Source organism: Bos javanicus, chromosome 17 (genome assembly GCF_032452875.1).
Source record: "Bos javanicus breed banteng chromosome 17, ARS-OSU_banteng_1.0, whole genome shotgun sequence".
In the NCBI taxonomy this organism is placed as follows: Eukaryota; Metazoa; Chordata; class Mammalia; order Artiodactyla; family Bovidae; genus Bos; species Bos javanicus.
The window spans coordinates 55093814-55113413 of NC_083884.1; the positions used below are offsets into that span (position 1 = coordinate 55093814).

Consider the following 19600-nt stretch of genomic DNA (forward strand, 5'->3'; position numbering starts at 1 on the left):
TAGAGAAGTGAATTTTCTCTATTCACGTGATGGAATTTTATACAGCAGTTAAAATGAATGAACCACATCTCTGTGTATCACTGATGACATCCATGTGTACCCCCTCAGCAGTACTGAACACAGAAAGATCACTCCCTTTCTTCAAAAACATCCTTCACTGGCTTCTCAAATCCCACTTTCTGAGTTTCCTGCTACCTCAATGGCTACCAAATACTACCAGGTATTATTTTTGGAATGTGTGAAAATGTGAGCATAAACATACGAAAGAAAGAGATTTCTGCTTCTGACCAATGACACAGTAACTGGTATAAACAACCATACCAGTTAGAGCAACTGCCGTAAGAGTAACTATACCAGTTGGAGTACCTGCCATAAGACTAGATAAAATATAACTCTACAACTGGGTAAAACGTATGACATTTACTGTGATCCTTGAAAGAAGAGAAACAAGTAAGATGAGCCCCACAATCACTCTAGCCTTCTGCCTGGAGGTACGTTTTGGACTGTGGAGACAAAGATTATAGTTCAGGATTATTGAACTTTACTTCCTCAGGAATTTGCATGGCAAGGTACCAGAGAAAAGGAAGCAGTGCAGAGAGAAAACACTCCAAATATTGGACTTAGGCCGAGTCCTAAACTTCACATGTGCAGAGCAAGACTCCATGAAACAGGGCAAAATATAACTTTCAGGAAAAAACAAAGCATAAAGAAACTCTCAGGGAACTGTGAGCTGAACAAGTACCAGAGAGTTACACAGGTCTGGGTTGGGAGATCTGTGAGTTCCAAACAACGAGAGCAGAGAGATCTTGTTGAATACTCTTGAGTGTTTAGTAGAAATTCTAGAAAAGTCACGCCTTATATATAGACCTAATCTAGCCCTCCAGTCAGGGCTACCTTAGACCTGTCCCAACCAAGCTTAAAAATAAGGCTTTTAAAAAGATCATGCTTCTCTCTAAGTAAATTAACTGCCTCTTGGAACAAAACTCAGTACTCTGTTGAAGAAGACAGCAAAATACGCTCAACAACATAACATTCATAATGTCCAACATATAATAAAAAATTACCAGACAGATAAATAAGCAGGAAAATGTGGTCATAAACCAATAAAACATCAGCTTATTAGTTCAAAAGGGATGGAGATGATGAAATTGGCCAATAAAGGTTTGAAAATAGTTAATTATAAATATGTTCAAGGATTTCAAGGAAAACATGAACTTAATGAGGGAACAAATGGAGAATCTCAAAAGAAAAATGGAAACTATAAAAAATCCAAATGGATACTCTAGAATTGAAAAACACATAAATGAAAAATCACTGGATGGGCTTAACAGCTGATTAGATGCTGCAGAAGAAAAGATCAGGGAACTTAAAGATAAAAAAATGAAACTATCCAGTGGAAGCAAGAAGAGAAAAAAAGCTAGGGCTAAAAAAAAAGAACAGAGCTTCAGGGACATTAAGTTCCTAATATACATGTACCTGGAGTACCAAAAAGAGAAGAGAGGGAAAATATTTGGAGAAATAACACCTGGAAAAAATCTCCAAATTTAATGGAAAAATACAAACATACAGGTCCAAGATTCTGAGTCCCCAGAATACCACGTGACCTAGAGCAGAAGCCCATCAAGTGCCTCTTGGTGGAGGGCCCTGGGGCCTCCAATTGCTGGGTTCTCAAGGTTGCCCAAGGACCAGGCCCACAGCCAACCTGAATCTTTCTGGGTGGTTAGTGGCCATGATGCCCTCCACCAAAACACTTCATCTGGCAGATAGAAACCTCTTGCACTAATTCTCAGCATGGTGGGAACCTCAGGGTGTGCTACAAAAACCACATTCATATTTTATACAGAAAACTTTTTTTGAAACTTTGCATCCAGTAAAGAAGCAACTTTCAGTAATTTGGAATGAAAATATGGCACCCAGCAGAGCAGAAAACAACTCTAGTTTTAAGTCAAAAATCCGTCATGCCAGAAACAGCAAAGTTCCAGAAAAGACAAAGATCATGAAAACATTGTGAGCCTCGGCAACTTCACCACCCACCCTGGACTCTCAGCTCTCGGCACCCGCCCACCCCCAACCTTGCCCAGACAGGTGGAAGGACTGACTCAGCGAGTTGTGGGGACCACCAGCCTTAGTCCTGGCCAGGAGCAGACCCTCTGTAAGCACCCGCTGGTATTATTAGTCCTCAATAACAAACACTCTCCACCTCCACTCCTCCGACTTCTTCATCACCTGTGGATATCTCGGTTCACTGGTTACTGGGCCCAAACTGTCTGCCTCTGCAGCCCCATGTGTTTAGTCACATGGGCTGAAAGATTCCTTTTCTGGCTGAAGCTAGATTTAGTTGCTTCTATCATGTGCAATCTGGAGAATCTAGACCAGTGGAGTCCCTGGCCCTGAACTGTCCCCACTGCTCCTGCATTAACCCTTGCCGTCCCAGTGTATTCTGGCCCCGCTCTCTCTGGGGTCACTTTTCAGTATCAAAGCCCACAGCTGTGGTTCCCACCTGGACTAGGCTGTCTCCTCTCACAGTGTGGACTTTCTGTTTAACAGTCTTGCCTCCTCTTGATTTTCCTCCCATCTCTGGCTGCTCTTCCTGTACCGTGTCCCTGCCCCCACGCCACCGCAAGTTCTCAAGTCCCTGACCCTGAGCTTGCCCTGGCACAGGGCGACTCCCCTCTTTGGTGGTCTCTGCACATCTGTGTTCTCAAGGCTGCTCAGGTGCCAATCAGTCTCCAGTCTGCCGTCTGATTTCCTGTCAGGTCATTAGTCTGCTGTGATCCAAACTGAACTAATTTTTTTTCTTCCCTCCCAAATCTGCTTCTGCTTCCACACTGGCCTAGGTCACAGAGTCACATCCGCCCTGCCGCTCAAGTCCAGAACGAAAGATCACTCTTGGCTTCTCTCTCTCCATCAGGCCTGTCAATCTAACCTCCTGAACACCATTCCTCCTGCACCTTCTCTTCGTCTCCCTCCTACCACTCTCAACCTCTTTTTGGGACACTTGCACCAACCTCCTGACTTGGCCTCTTACCTCTGACCCTTTCTCCACCCAGTGGTGGCCAGGTCACCTTGCTCCGGTGCTGGGCTGGCTGCGTCCCTGCCCTTGCCTATCTCCCTCCCCTCCTTCCCATTGCTTTCAGTCCCTCCACCCTCACCCCCTGCCAACTGCTGCCTTCAGGACAAGGTCAAAGCTCTCTTGGTTCCTTCCCCAGCCTCCACCACACTCCAGTTACACTAAACACACTGTGGTTCTGGAATAAACCACTCTCTCTTGCTTCCAGAATGTCACACGAGCCGCGCCCCCCCCCCCACCTGGAATACCCACCATCTGCCTCACCCCAGTTCTTCTTCAGGTTTTACAGAATCAATTTTACCTCCCTTGGGAGGACTTCCTTAACTGCCACATGTTGGGTGAGGGTCCTTCCTCTACTTGCCCATCAAGCCACTAACGAACACTGACATCTCAAGGTTGTCTGACTCCAGCACTAGTCTGTGAACCCCGGGAGGGCAGATGTTGTTCCTCCCTCAGTCACAGGGAGGGGCTCAGTATTTAATAAACGATTTAACAACAAAACCGCAGGAGCTACCCATCAAAGGTAATTGCCTACTTCTCCTTTAGACATGACAGGTATTATACCAGAAAAATTACTACCTGGGAGAGAGGGGGAAAAGCAAACAAACAAACAAACAAACAAACAGATCTACAATTGATGCAGAAGAAAGTTTTCTTGTGAATGTCTGTTTTTCAGACTCTGAAGCTGTCATCTGTAGGAGGGGGAAAGTCCCTATTTCATGGTCATCCAGCAATCACTGAAATAGGTACTTTTTAAGAAATTCATCTGACTGCTGATTCCCAGGGCCGAATGTCTGCTAAGTCCCCATTTCCCCATTCCCTCTCAGAGCCTACTTTTGGGGACTTAATTTGCTTATTAATAAACACGTGTGTGCATGCATGCTAAGTCATTTCAGCTGTCGTCTGACTCTTTGTGACCCTATGGACTGTAGCCTGCCAGCTTCCTCTGTCCATGGGATTCTCCAGGCAAGAATACTGGAGTGGGTTGCCATGACCACCTCCAGGGGATGCTCCTGATCCAGGAATCCAACCCATGTCTCTTATGTCTCCTGCACTGGCAAATGAGTTTTTTTACCAATAACGCCACCTGGGAAGCCCCATTAATCAACACTCCCACCCTCAAACAAGACACAATAGCAGCAACATCTATTATTGCTGATTGTTTATAATTTGTTATAACGGCACGCTGGTAAGTTCCTTAAATGCACTATTTCATTTTAATTCCTAACAACTCTCTGAGGTCAAAGTCATCATTTTGGGTCTGGGTGAAAAAGGTGGTATGTCCAAAGTCACACACTCAGAAAACGGCAGAGCCACGACCTGCCCTTGGGCTGGGCTGTATGACCTGGAGGCCCCCATGTTACAAGACATGGCTGAGAAAAGGCCAGGCAGGCTGTGACCAGAGATCTGCCAGCTAGGAGGGTGCAGTGGGTTGAAACGTGGCTGTCCCAAATCCATGTCTACCTGAAACCTCAGAATGTCACCTTGCTTGGAATACAAGCCTTGGCAGATGTCAAGATCTTGCTGGGAATTCCCTGGAGGTCCCAGTGGTTAGGACTCCCGGCTCTCATGGCCAAGTGCCTGGGCTTCAATCCCTGGTCAGGGAACTAAGATCCCACAAAGAACACGGTGCAGTAAAAAAAAAAGAAAAAAAAATCTTGACATAAAACCATGCTGGAGTTAGGACGGACCTTAAATCCAGTGACCGGTGTCCTTATAAGAAGAGGGGGGTTTCCTTGGTGGTCCAGTGGCTAAGACTCTGCACTCCCAGTGTAGCGGGCCCACGTCTGATCCCTGGTTGGCGAACTGGACCCCATATGCTGCAGCTAAAGAGCTGACATGCTGCAACTAAGACTCGGCACAGCCAAATAAATATTAAAAGAAAAGAAAAGGAGGGGACACTCAGAGGAGAAGGCCATGGGAGGATGGAGGCAGAGACTGGAGTGATGCATCTACAAACCAAGGAATGCCAGAAACCACCAGAAGCTAGGCTTCCCAGGTGGCGCTAGTGGTAAAGAGCCCACCTGCCAATGCAGGAGACTAAGAGACTCGGGTTCAATCCCTGGGTCAGGAAGATCCCCTGGAGGAGGGCACGGCAACCCACTCCAGTATTCTTGCCTGGAGAATCCCATGGACAGAGGCGGCTGAAGGGCTACGGTCCATAGGGTTGCAGAGTCGGACACAACTGAAGCAACTTAGCACGCACACACCAGAAGCTAGGAGAAATGGAGCCGACCCTCTCTCTGTAGGGCCTTTCCCTGGTGGCTCAGAGGGTAAAGCGTCTGCCTGCAATGCAGGAGACCTGGGTTCAATCCCTGGGTCAGGAAGATCCCCTGGAGAAGGAAATGGCAACCCACTCCAGTACTCTTGCCTGGAAAATCCCATGGACAGAGAAGCTTGGTAGACTAGTGCATGGGATCGCAAAGAGTCGGACACAACTGAGCTACTTCACTCACTCACTCACCCCCTCTGAGCCTCCAGAGGAACTGAGCTGGCCAACCCCCTGATTTTAGAACTCTGACCTTGACGACTGAGAGAATAAATGTGTTGTTTTAAGCCATCTGGTTTGTGGTCATTTGTTATGGCAACCCCAGGAAGCTAAGACAGAGCGGGTGTGCTTGAGTCAGCTCAAGGGTGCCACAGATCAAGCGCTCTCTCTTCCCCTTTATATTCATGGGCCACACACCGGTCCCACACTCCTGGGATGAAGCAGGCTCCTTTGGAGGTCAACAAAACCACTTGGAAGAAATTTATTTCTTTTTGTTTGCAGCATATCAGCCACCTCCACCTCTTCTTGCTCTCACTGGATGCTAACAATAATCCTGAGAAATTGGCTGGGCAGGGAGAGGCAGTCTCTCCATTCTAAAGAAGGGGAAACTGAGGTTCAGGGAGGAGAGATCTACTGCCCAGAGTCGCCTGGTGTAGCAGGGTGACAGAGGTGGAGGAAGGAAGGCATGTCTCTGCACCACCTGGTGGGCATGGAAATGGGTACGTCCTTCTTAGGAGGGCGATGAGGCAGTTTCTTTCATCTTTTCAAAGGATATTTGAGTCTCCCTAATGTGCCAGGTGTGGGAGCAAAGGAAGGATCAGCCTTAAACTAGTTTCTACAAAACTTTAAATGTCTGTATTGTTTGACCTGACACAAGGGACTCATGCACAAGCACAAAGACACTCACACATGTACTCACTGCTGTCCTGTTACAACCTTAAGGTCCACGGTTAAATACGCTGTGGGAGACCCACACTATGGAACACCACTCCGCTGTTAAGAATGCCCTACATCAGTGTGGCTGCAGGGACTGACACAGAAATGTCTCTCTCCACTATGGTCAAGTGAAAATCGGCATAGTACTAACTCTAACCCTAACCAGACCACAGTGTATAATTTCATGTTTGTTAAAAACAAAATCAACAACCCAAACCAAATCGTTACTTCTGTGAAGCAAAAGGGGTTGGTACTGGATTGGAAGGTGAATAGAAACTTTTTTTTTTCCCTGTTAGATTTAACAATAAGAAATAGCCATTTTTGGAGTCAGATCTAACCTACAGAGAATGAAGTATTTGGGTGAAGGGAGAAGGGAGGAAGAATTTTTAAAAAATATATGTACACACACACACACACACAAATCCAATATATACATAACTGGAATCCCTAAATAAGAGAACCAAAACGATGGAACAGAATGGCTTAAGATATAATTCAAGAAAACTACTGAAACAAGACTTTTTTAAAAATTACCATTTTTGCAGATCAAAATTGGTAGAAACGGACAATTATGTGGGTCAACCTAATATCTACCTGTTTCTTGTTTTAATTTCTTATACTGAGAACTTGTTTGTGTACAGTTTTTGAAAACAAACATAAGTAGTAAAGTTGACATATGAACTCAATTCTACTAGCTTTGTTCTTTCTGAGACGCTCTGTCAATGAGAGGAAAACATGCCAGAAGAGCTGATTTTAAAGCAACAAGAATGATAATATTGAAAGAAGTGGAATCAAGGTTCCGAGATGCAATCATTCCTCCCTCAGTAGGGGAAAATGAGGACTTGCCGCATGGCAATCACCACCACCAGTGGACAGCCGATGGACTTGCATCTCTTACCTTCTGGGTCCAGGGGTCTTAACACCCACCCAGGCAGGGTCAGAGACATTGTCCCGATCCCTGCCTTCCCTCCTCTCCCACAAAGCTGACCTAATCACTAAGCCCTGTGCATTTTAGCATCTAAATAACCCTTGAATCCTGGAGAAGGCAATGGCACCCCACTCCAGTACTCTTGCCTCGAAAATCCCATGGGCGGAGGAGCCTGGTAGGCTGCAGTCCATGGGGTCGCTAAGATTCAGACACAACTGAGCAACTTCACTTTCACTTTTCACTTTCATGCATTGGAGAAGGAAATGGCAACCCACTCCAGTGTTCTTGCCTGGAGAATCCTAAAGACAGGAGAGCCTGGTGGGCTTCCGTCTATGGGGTCGCACAGAGTTGGACACAACTGAAGCGACTTAGCAGCAGCAGCAGCAGCAACCCTTGAATCCACCACCTACTTCTCTCATCTTCTGCCTCAGCCTCCCTGCTGGGGCACCTCCCTGTCCCAGCCTGCACATTTTACTTGGAAGATGTACATCCCCTCACTGTTCTCCCCATCGCTTTTACACTCTTGTCAACAGCCTGAGAGCACTCCTTGAAACACAATCAAGTCACTCCCTGTGCAGAAAAGGCCTGGGGCTGTGGCCTTAGAAAAGTCTGCCTAGCCCCTGGCTGGAATCTGGAAACTTGTATTTCAGGAGGGTTCTCATCTGGTGAGAACAGCTCGCTGTGCCTGCACTGTTTTTGTAAAAGACATTGCGGTTTATGTTGAATACCTGCTTTCCTCAGGGTAGTCCGGAACTTCCGGAGTTTGGAAGGCACCCATGTGACCATCTCTTAAATAAAAACCTCGAGTGCTGAGTCTCTTAACAAGCTCTCCCAGCAGATAACATTTCACATGTGTTGTCACAACTTCCTGCTGGAGGAATTAAGCAAGTCCTATAGAGAGTCAGTCGGACATGACTGAGCGACTAAACTGATGTGACTCTGACGGGAGAGGAATCTGAAAGCTTGTGTCCAATCTCCCCTGGACTTCACCTCATATACCTTTTTCCTTTTCCTTTGTAAAAATCTTAGCCATGAGTGGAACTGTGTGCTGAGTCCTATGAGCCCTCCCAGTGAATCAGTGAACCTAGAGTGATCTTGGGGCCCAAATATACTCCCTCATTTCAAACTCTCCTTGGGATTCCCACTGATCTTAAAGACACAGGGAATTCCCTGATACTCCAATGGTCAGGACTCTCTGCTTTCCCTGCTAAGGGCCCAGGGTTCGATCCCTGGTCAGGGAACTAAGATCCCACAAGTTATGTGGCATGGTAAGGAGCAAAAAAAAAAAAAAAAAGACCAAAGTGCCTTCCAGAGACATACAGCCATTGCACAGGCTATGACCTCTGGCTGCTTATCTGATCTCACCTGTTACCAGTCTCTGGTCTGGCCACATGGTCTCCATTAGCCCTCCATACTCAACAGGTTCCTTCAACCACAGGCCCTTTGCACGTGTGATTTTCTGTCAGGAATGCCATCTTATCATTTTTCTTTGCGTCCTGCAGGAGGCCTCTCTCAAGCACCCCAGCTCCAGGAAGCTGACCATGTACCTCCCCTGCTGCACTCATGCATGGCCCACACCTCCCACAATAGAGACGGATGCACCCATTTGTATAATGGAGTCGCTTCCTCCCCCAGCTCCTCATTAGGGAGCTGGTTGGGTGGGCTCCTGCTCATGCTACATTCTCCACAGCCCTCATGCCTGGAAGACTGCAGGTTCCCACTAAACATACCTGGAGGGTGGAACGAATCCCTCGAGCAAATCTCTCCTCCTGGGGGACTCCTGCACCCCAGCAGCTCACGTTCTCTTACCACCACCTCCCCACCCCCTAGTCCCCAGGGATTTGTGTTCTGAGGAATGCCTATTTTTAAAATCAGGGAAGTCTTTAAATAAGCGTAGCAGCTTTTCCTTCTCTAGGGTGGGGAGGAAGTTTGAGGTTCATGAAAATAACCACCACGACGGCTGACTAGATTGTGGGGGGTGGGTGCTGCTTGCAGACTGAGAAGCCTGACCAGCAGCCCAGGTGCCCCCAGAGATGCATTCTCCAACTTTCCTCTCCATCCCCTGTGGGTCAGAATCACTCCTGCCTTGATGGAAGAGTCTGTTGACCTGGCAAGACAATCATGAGGCTGCGGAGGCAATGTGGGAGTTAATATTTAAGGTAGTGCAAACTGCAGAGATTGGAACTATCGCCAAAGCACCTGCCATTTTCTGAGCTCTGTGCAGAAGCCCGTGGCAACACACAGCAACAACTCTATGAGGCGGAGACGGAATCCTCTTCATTTACAGGTGCGGAGACTGAGAACAGAGAGGCCAAGCAACTTGCCCCAGGTTACACAGCCAGTGAGATGCAGAGCTCAGATTCCAAGCCAGGCTGCCTGGCCCAGAATCCCCTCCCTCCTCCACGACCTCTATGAACACTGCTCTGGACTCAGCTTGTGAAGAAGGCCAACACTGAGTCAGGAGTTCAGCCTGGTGTTACTCAATAAGAAACACATTTTATACCCTGCCACTTAGGACATGCTAACATATATACATTCTATAACCAACATTAAAGTTACTATGTGAGAGACTTAAGTTCTCCACTTTGTTCTATTTCTTAGGAGGCTGATTGAAGCCCATTAATGGATTTCAGGAACCACCAATGGGTTGAGTCTGAAACACATGGCTATAGTAGGACATGTTTTGTCTGTTTCCCTGGAGGAGGGAGAGGATAGCTGTTGGAAAGCTGGCAGTCCTGCCCCAAGTCTGTGATTTGGCCATGTTAACTGGGAAGCATAAGTCAGGCTGCTATTTGTGTTTTGAAAGCATAGAAAGAAATGAAAGCATAGAAGTAAAAATATATAGTTACCCAGCTAGAAATTAGGACCTGTCACCAGTATGACTGAATCATCTGGGCCACCCCATCCCCCAACATCTTAGTGATGCTTCAGCTGCGGAAAAGACGAGATAAACAAGAGTTCAGGGCGCTCCTCTTTCTTGCCCCTCTGTGGCTCAGTCCTTGGAAGGAGGCCAGTGCAGCTGCAGTTTAACCAATGACTCTCAGATCTGCTGCACATTGGAACCACTTGGATGCTTTAAAAACAAACAAACAAACCCCAGTGCCTGGGTCCCAGGCCCCAAGACTGTGATTCAGTTGGCTGGGGAGTGGCCTGGGTGGTTGGGATCTCCATTGTGCAGTCAAGGTCAAGAACCAGCATCATGAATGAACCTGGTGCCTCCAAACACCTTATGAGAAAGGTGCCAAAGGGCCACAAGGATTTCTAAGCACACCCGGAAACCAGGTTGCCCAGATGTGGCTGGTGACAGGTGACTGAGCTGAGGACTAGGGCAGGTGATGGGCTGAAAACCCACTTGATCCTCATGATGGCATCAGCAGCTCCTGTGTATTAGGACGGCACACTGCTACGTGCTCTCCAGGCGCTATCTTGTTTGATCCTCACTGTTCCCATTTTACAAAAAAGGAAAAGGGAAGCTCAGAGAGGTGGGCAGGGGCAGGGAGGGCCTCTCAGGAGGGCAGGTGTCCAGAGCCTGCTGAGGGCCCCTCTGATTACAGCCGGCTACAGCAGATCGAGAGTGAACCATGGCTAAAAACCCCACCAGTTTCTCCTACAACAGAGCTATTTTGCTCCCTAAAGCTAGAGGGGGCTGGATGATTAAATAGCTCCTAAATGCAATCCTATTAAAACAATTTTTTAAAAAACATAATTAACTTCATTGGGGTAAATTATTAAAAGGAATGTGTTTTAGAACCAGTAAGAGGCTTATTTGCTAGAAGTGGCCCTGGTCCAATCTCCCCTAGCTGCTCACAATGCGGCCGGGACCACCCCTTGTTTCGGCCTCTGTGCGATGAAAGACAGGCTCCCACCCCCAGGGCCCCCCTGAGGTGTGTCCCTAGTTCTGCATTCCAACACTGCTTGCCCCGATGTTTCTGTGTCTTTACCCACACTCCTGAGACCTGTCCCTGCAGCCAGACCTCCTGACCCATCCGGACCCCTAAGTTTTACCTGCTGTCATTCACCCCAGTGAGTAGACCGTCACTCCACATCTATTTCTTTTAGTATTACTATTGTGAAAACATGAGGAAAAACAAATTCATAATTCCAACACACCAAATTTATCATCTACTTATCTATCCATCTCACTCTCTAATCTTTTACAATTATAATCAAAGGCTACCCACAACTTTGTATCTTTTTCCCCCCACTACTTATATGCATCAGACTTATGCCTTTTTAATGGCCGAGGTTTTTTAACCACAGAAGTCAGTGCTCTCATTATTGTGTTTTCTGATTGATCATTTTCAGCATCTTTATCACCAATTCAAAGGCCACATTTTTACACATGTTAACATTTCTGAAATCTGGCCTGCAACTGCCCAGGGTCAGTGCTGTGTCACAGTAGATCACAGGAAACAGGCGGCCCTTTTCTTCCTCACAGCACATGAAATAATGGTGCATTTACAGTCAAGAGCATCTTATGGACTAAGAAACACATGCATTTCTAAATTGTGCTGTAAATGATACTTTTGCCTTTCTGTGGGTTGCTTCCTTTCCCGTAAGTGAGACGACCAGGTTTGATTATGACCATTTTCATGACTCCTGATACACCCAGTCAAGTTTTTTCCAGCAGTTGTGTGGGTTGATCCAGCCCCTCGTGAGATGCAGCAGTGAGCCGGTTTCACCACAGCATAACCATCATTGAGAATTTCCGCTTGCTTTTTTGTTTTGCTTAGTAGGAAGCGATAAATGAAGGAAACTATTCCATTTGCCTTTCTGTGAATAGTAATCATACCTGGAACTCAAGGAGCACCTGTTACTGGGTGGCAGGCACTAAGCTTACGGTATCTTATCAGGAATTGTCACAACAATACGGAGGGTGATTGTCATCCTCTACTGGAAATGCCACCAAATTTCATTAATGCAAAGATGGACATTTTCCCCTTATTTCAACATTTCTGAAATCAGAATTGGTAGCATGTTGTAAGGGCCATTGGTCACTTCCCCCTCCCACACTGTAAACAGCTTTAAACCAGAAATACTCTTACAATTAAAGGGGCCACCAATTTGACAAAATGCAAGATCACCACCATTGTCTCATGGTCCTCTGCCCCATTACTCTGCTGCTACCCTGAGCCTCTGCTGCCCTGACAACTCCACCTGGCCAGGCCTCTAGAAACTCCAAGAGAACAGCTGAAACGGAATTCACCGTTCAGCCGTCCTTCCCACCTTGCCCTACCCTTCACAACCAACGTCTCTTCAAATCCAACAAGCCTGCGCCTCAGATATCAAGGACAGAAGTTATTAGTCCTACTCTGGACAGCCACACAATACAGGAGGCAGAGCATTCGCTTTGCCATCAGGCTAGGTTGGAAGCCCATTTCTGCCACTTCCTGTGTGATCTGGAGCAAGTAGCTTTCCTTCTCTGTTCCCAAGTGTCTCTACTTGTAAAATAAGTGGTCAGGAGGAGTCCTGATGAGCTCAGTATTGGCCTAGCAATGGTCTCCTCAACTTCTCTGGACGCGCCTTCAGGAACAAGGGTGGTAACTTGGTCTCATTTTCCAGATAAGGAAACTGAGGCTCAGGGAAGTGAAGGGCGTGACCAAAGGATAGAGGGTTATTAAAATGCAGAGCTGGGCTTTGAATAGTTTGTTTCTGATTTTGAGGCTATCTTGAGGTTCCTCCCGTAGCTTTCACCTCTGACTTTAAACACTTTGGTATGGTGCAAGCACCCCGAACACGTGTTTTCCCTCCATCCTGTTAGAAACATCAAACAATTATCTTCTCAAGGCTGGGAGCTCCATTAACTCTGCTAGTCCACCCAAATTAATTTACCTTTTCATTCCACGTGGCCATTTTCCTGTCTTCTCAGGATCTGGAAAATAAGAAAACATTTGTCCAGATCTGTCATCCTGCCGGCATTTGCCTTAGTATGCGTTTTCCAACACTTTCTTACAAATTATTTTTAACTTGCTTAAGTTAATAGTGTCTGAAAACAGTAAATAGTAAAGTTCAAGCCATATGTGGAAGGATGACCTCCTGAGTATATACTCAAAGAACTGAAAACAGGCACTCAAATACATGCACATAAATATTCACAGCCAAAAGATGGAAACAATCCATGCCCGTTATCATATGTATAGATAAGTAAAAGATGTTATATCTATACAATGGAATGTTATCCAGCCATAAGAAGAAATGAAATACTTTTGCAATACATACAAATTATCGAATCATTATGTTGTACACCTGAAACTAATGTTGTATGTCAATTATATCTTAATCAAAAAGAAAGAAGATTAGAAGTACTGACACATGCTACAACATGAATGCACCTCTAAAACATTATATTAAGAAGCCAGACACAAAAGTCACACATTACATGGTTCCACTGATGTGTAATATCCAGAATATGCAAATCTATACAGACAGAAGGCAGGCTGGTGCTGGCCCAGAACTGGGGGAGAGGGGAACGGGACAGTGACTGCCTAGTGGGGACACAGATTCCCTTTGAGGTGATGAGAATATTCTGGAACTAGATGGAGGTGGTAGGTGTACTACATCAGGAATGCATTAAATGATACTGAACTGCTCATTTAATTTTAAAACTTAATTTTTAAAAAATTTAGTTTGATGTGCATTTAACTCCAATTAGGAACCAGGCAGACATGTTAGTGTTGAGACTGCTCTGGAAAGCAGGAAGGAATCTAACTAAATGTTCACCACTGAGGCACTGGTCAAGTCAGTCACGGTACATCTATGGTACATCCAGTACTGTTAAATGTCCATAGGCGGATGAGGAAAGATGTGAGGAATGTAACAAGTCTCCCATCACTTTATAGCATAATATGATCCCATCCATGTGAAAAGATGATATATGCGTTAAAAAAAAAATCTGTTAAGGATAGAGCTGAATTCTGCACAGTGGTTACTGATGGAGATTTGAGGGTGTGGTGGGTATTTTCTCTCTCTTGGCTTCTTTCTGAAAGGTCTGAACTTTTACAATGACTATATGTGACTTCTTAAAGTTTATTTTTAATGCAGGTGACATATACAGTAAAAAATTGGACACAAAAAGATATACTATGATAAGTCTTTCTATTCCTGGTCTTTCCAGAAACATCCTCTCCTATCAGTTTCCCATGTAGCCTTTGGAGGTAATCTATGTCTTCCCAAGCACAGTCTTATTTATTCTTTTTTTTTTCCCTTTAAATGTGAGTTCTCACACTGCTCTGAATCTTGCTTATTTCCCTTTAGGGTGTGGGAGGCTGAAAGATGCCCTGCCCAAAGATGCATGGTCCAAATTCCCAGAACCTGTGAATGTGCCCATTTACATGGCAAAAGGAACTCTGCAAGTGTGATGAGACATCAAGATGGGGCATTATCCAGGTGGACCCAGTGTGATCAGAAGGGTCTTCACAAGTAGAGTGAGGGAACCAGAAGAGATGTGATGACAGAAGCAGGGACTAGAGTCAGATTTGATGTTGTGCTGTGTTGAAGATTGAGGGAATGGGGTTATGAGTAAAAAAAAAAATTAGATATAATTGATAGCTTGTGGGAAGGTACTGTGTAGCACAGGGAGCTCAGTTCGGGGCTCTGTGATGACCTAGAAGAATGAAATTGGCAGGTTTGTGTATACATAGAGCTGATTTGTGTTGTTGTACAGCAGACACGAACACTGCAAACAGTGCAAAGCTTTTCAATTCAAAATTTAAAAAATAAGTGAGGGTAGCCTCTAGAAGTTGGTAAAGGTAAGGAAACAGACTCCCCTCTAGGAGCCTCCAGAAGCAACAGAGCTCTGCGAAGACCTTGATCTCGCCATACCGTGACTGATTTTGGGCGAGAGACCCCTAGAACTGTAAGGTAATAAATTTCTGTTCTTTTAAGCCATCAGATTTTCGACCCTTTGTTACAGTGGCCACAGGAGACTAACACAGTGAGCCAGAGACTGTCTTTCGCAGGATGTTCTAGAGCAAATGCAGCCTTTGGGTGACTGCGTGGGATTCCCCTGAGGGAGTGTGTAGTTCCCACTAGCAACCAACATTTAGAGTGTTTCCCAATCTTTTGCTGCCCGTGTTTCAATGAATAACCTTATACGTTGTGTCACGCAGTCGTGTCCGACTCTCTGCAACCCCAAGGACTGTAGCCCACCAGGCTCCTCTGTCCGTGGGTTTCTCCAGGCAAGAACACTGGAGTGGGGTGCCACTTTCTTCTCCGAGGGATGTTCCCAACCCAGGGATGAAACCCTGGTCTCCAGCATTGGAAGGCCGAATCTTTACCATCTGAGCCACTAGGGAAGCACCTATATGGCATGTACTACTTTTATAACTTAAAAAATATTAAAATTTTGAAAAAAATCACGAAGACTTAAAAAAATAAAATAAAAAAAGAGTTCTTTCTCTCCCCACGGTAGCATGCTCAGGGCACAAGGGACTCTCAGTTTCTTGCTGGTTGACTGGCAGAGCAGCCTCTGCAACCAGCACAGCTCACCTGGGTGTGTTCCTGTTCCAGCCCCTGGGGGCCCTCACCCTGCCCTCAAGAGATGGGGCTCAAGTGGAACCACTACCACAAGTGAAGGTGAAGGGAAAAATTCAGGTACCCTGGAGATTTCCTTCCTCCACAGGACAGGAAACAGAACTAGCGCATGCATAGAAAAACACCCAGATTCACTCATTCAAGCAACGGAAAATTTAAACGTGCCATGACCTCCCCATTATACTAGACAAAATAAAAATGAGAAAAAAAAAAGCCCCATGCTCATGGGACTGTAGGGAAACTTGCACACAATGCTGGGGATAATTTTTCTAAAGAGCCACCTGGTAATAAGTGGTGTACGTCTTTAGGATGGCCCTTGACTGGAACACACCAGTTTGGTGACTGTGACTCAAAAATCATTTGAACCTGAAATTATCACAACATTGTTAGTAGCTATACTCCAATATAAAATAAAGTTAAAAAGGAATTTGAAAGCAAGAAAAAAAAAAGTGCAATTTGGATCACACTGTTTTAAGCAAAGTTGGATAATGGCTAGAACCTGGAAACAGCGGCTAGGTCCTATAGTAGGGAAAAGCTGAAGAAGGCAGTGATGACAATTCTGAGGTTTGTGTAGAAATGTAGAAAGAAGGTTGTTAAGCAATGAGAAGCAGAACTGTAATGGTTACGCACACTGCCTGCAATTGTACAAAGTCATCAGAACTTTTACTCAGTGCAAGGGCCTTTCCAGGGGGCTCAGTGGTAAAGAATCTGCCTGCCAATGCAGGAGACACAGGTTTGATCCCTGGGTCAGGGATCCCCTGCAGAAAGGAATGGCAACCCACTCCAGTATTCTTGCCTGGAGAAATCCATGGACAGAGGACCCTGGCGGGCTACAGTCCATGGGGTCACAAAGAGTCAAACACGACTTAGCAACTAAACAAAGACAACTCAGTGCAAGGCATGGCCCTGGCTTCTGGGGAATCCAAAGTGAAGAGACAAGAAAAAGGTCTGGGCCCTGGTAGACTGACATTTTAGCCAAGAAACACATAAGCAAGATAACATCACTTGGAAGGAAGAACAGTAATGCAACAAAGGGCAGGCAAAGAGTGGCTCCTGCAGGTGGGGGTGGGCAGGGAAGGCTTCCAAGTAGGTGACTTTCATGGTGGTCTCTGAATTGCAAGGAAGTACATCACAAGAAGATGGAAGGGATGAGTGTTACCGGGAGAAGGAAGGGCCTGTGCACAGACCCTGAGAGAGGTTTTCATATGTCCCAGGAAGGCAGAGGACATCAGTATGGTTGCAGTGAGCAGAGGAATGAGCATGGGAGAAGAGTCAGGAATCAATCAAGGCCTGGCTGTGCAGAGATTTCAGAAGACAGTGCTGAGAGTCTGTGAGTCAAGGTGGGGATGCAAAAGAGTGACCAGATTCACAATATGCTGAGGCGTAGGACCTGCAGCTGGCCAAGATGGAGGGGATTAAGAAAAGAGCAGGTTTTGGAGTAAGAATACCCTAGGCCTTCCTCCTCCTTGCTAAACTGGGGCTGAGGGTGGGATTGGGAGCTACAGGGCAGTTCTGGAATTGTGCAAGCCTCAGCGTGAAGATTTTCAAAACCCTGTCCCTGCTGGCCTTTCCTTCCAAGTCAGAGAGGAAGGTGTCACGGGCCCCAGCCTTGGTCTTACTCAAGAAGCTTTCAGCTGCTGGTGGGGCTGCCGAAAATACTGCAGATCTCAGATAGCTCTGAGCGACCTGAGGTTGAAGGACAGAGAAGTGCTCTCAGATGGCCAGAGATGGGTGGAGACAGGGCCTGGCCTGAGTCAGGCACTGGGCTAGGCCTTCACACCAACCATCTCATATAGTCTCCTCAGCAAGGCTCCAAGGCAGGTACCAAGCTTAATCCCGAGGTTAAGGATAAGCAAAGGAAAAAGACAAGGAAACTGAGGCATGGAAAATCAAAGTCCCATCGCTAAACCTGCCAAGAGCCCTGGGCCCAGTGCGGGTGCTGGTACAGGCCTGGGAGTTTCTGGACCAGGGGGCTGCACCATGCCTCCTCTCTGAGTTTAACCTGGCCCCAAAGCACTGTTCTTATTCTTTGGCACCCCCTACCCAGGTGAAGGATTTGCTGTCCACAAAGTTCTTTTTGCAGTGATGAGCAGGTAGGCTCACCCTGGCCTCTTCCCGTATTCCCAGCACTGGTCTCTCCCTGCCATCTCCCAAGGGTGTAGGACCCAGGCAGGGCAGGCCTGATGAGTAAGAGAACTTAGGTATTCACACCGACCTGGGTGAGTTCCGGCTCTGCCTCTGCGGGCGGTGTGACCCCCTGGCGAGTGGCTTGGCCTCCTTGAGTCTTGGTATCTTCACCTGTAAGAGGGAGACAAGGATGGTACCCAGCTCACCTGTTGCTGCTGCTTCATGGCATGTGAGGAAGTGAAGGCACCTGGCCCAGGGAATCACTCCATACAAAAGGGTAGCTTTCATCCACACCCTCGTTTTCAAGGTGAGGTGCACGCGTTGTCTCCTGTCCTTCCCCTCTACAGGGGGGCCCTGGGTTACCACTGCCCGCCCGCGTTGCCCTGAGCTGGGAAACGCTAGAACCGCGGGCAACCGGGGACCCTTGGGATCCCGCGGGGGGTCCCCGGCAGGCTCGGCTCGGGCTGGGAGGGCTCGAAAAAGGGCCGCGCGCCCCGGGCCAGCCCCGGAGCACTTACTCTGCGCCCGGCCTGCCCGCAGCCACCGCAGCAACTGCGAGCTCGGCGTCTGCAGGGCCGCCCCGCCCGCTTCTTCCTCCCGCCCCCTCCTGCCGCCCGCCCTCTAACTCAGTCCGCGGCAGGCGGGGAGCTCCGGCCCGGCTCTCGGCCCCCTTGCCCTCGTTCTTGGCTGTCAGTTTCCCCGCTCGTGTCTGGTCTCCCCCGACCTGGCCCCCTCCCGCTCCTCAGGCCCGAGCCTGGCCTGGGCCTCCTGCAGTCCCGCAGACGGACAAAGGTCCCGCCCGTGGGAGCCAATCGCGAATCACGAGAATCCTGGCCCCGGAGACCCTAAGGGGAGGGGCAGGAGGAGGGAGCCACTTCCTTCCTCCGACAGGGATGTATTGCCCGCGGGTCCACCTTCTGCCCACCACACACTCGGTGAAGCCCGGCTGGCTCCGGTTCGCTCCCTCCAATCCCCCCTCCCCAATTCCTGATTACTTAAGCGTGAGCTGAGTGTCCCCTGCACAGTATCTGTAGGCAGGGGGTGGAAGGTGGGCAGAATGCCCTAAGCCGGTGGCCAACTTCGAAGCTGTCAGAAGCCCCTGGACCGGGAGTGGATGAGGCTGGAGGTGAAGAGGGGTTGCCGGTACTGACAAGAGGGAGGAGCCTTCCGGCCTGGAGGCTGAGCGCACCCTTGCTCTGTGACTAGTGCTCACCCCCTGGCTCAGCTGCACCATTCCTCCTCTGCGGGCCCTCCCTCGCCCAGGCTTCCCCAGGACTCTGTCCAGACCTTCTTTCTGGGATGGTTCACACTGGTCTCAGTTACTCCGTTAGCCTCCCTCTTCCCCCAAAGTATCACTGGTCCCAAACATCCAAGACCTGAAGGCATCTGTCTTCTACACACCTCCCTGGAGTTGTATTGTTACTAGGTTTCTGTGGCCACTGTAACAAGTTACCACAAACCTAGTGGCTTCACTTCACTTCACTTCAGTCGCTCACCGTGTCCGACTCTTTGCGACCCCGTGAACCGCAGCACGCCAGGCCTCCCTGTCCATCACCAACTCCTGGAGTTCACCCAAACCCATGTCCATTGAGTCGGTGATGCCATCCAGTCATCTCATCCTCTGTCGTCCCCTTCTCCTCTTGCCCCCAATTCCTCCCAGCATCAGGATCTTTTCCAATGAGTCAACTCTTCACATGAGGTGGCCAAAGTATTGGAGTTTCAGCTTCAGCATCAGTCC

General features: G+C 47.6%; 1 protein-coding gene across 3 annotated transcripts in view; it reads right to left on the minus strand.

Moving 5' to 3' along the window:
- The window catches only part of HVCN1 (hydrogen voltage gated channel 1), a 33010-nt gene extending 14330 nt beyond the window's left edge, over positions 1–18680 (minus strand). The window contains exons 1-3 of one of the 3 annotated variants that reach the window (XM_061384783.1): positions 18587–18680; positions 17951–18033; positions 13036–13075 (exon numbers count right to left, since the gene is read on the minus strand). In XM_061384783.1, coding sequence (XP_061240767.1) covers positions 13036–13056 — 21 coding nt within the window. In that variant the 5' untranslated portion in view covers positions 13057–13075; positions 17951–18033; positions 18587–18680. Of the gene's footprint in view, positions 1–13035; positions 13076–17950; positions 18034–18068; positions 18558–18586 lie in introns of those variants that run through there. The other 2 variants (XM_061384782.1, XM_061384784.1) reach the window with 2 other exon arrangements.
- Between the last annotated feature and the right edge of the window lie 920 nt (positions 18681–19600).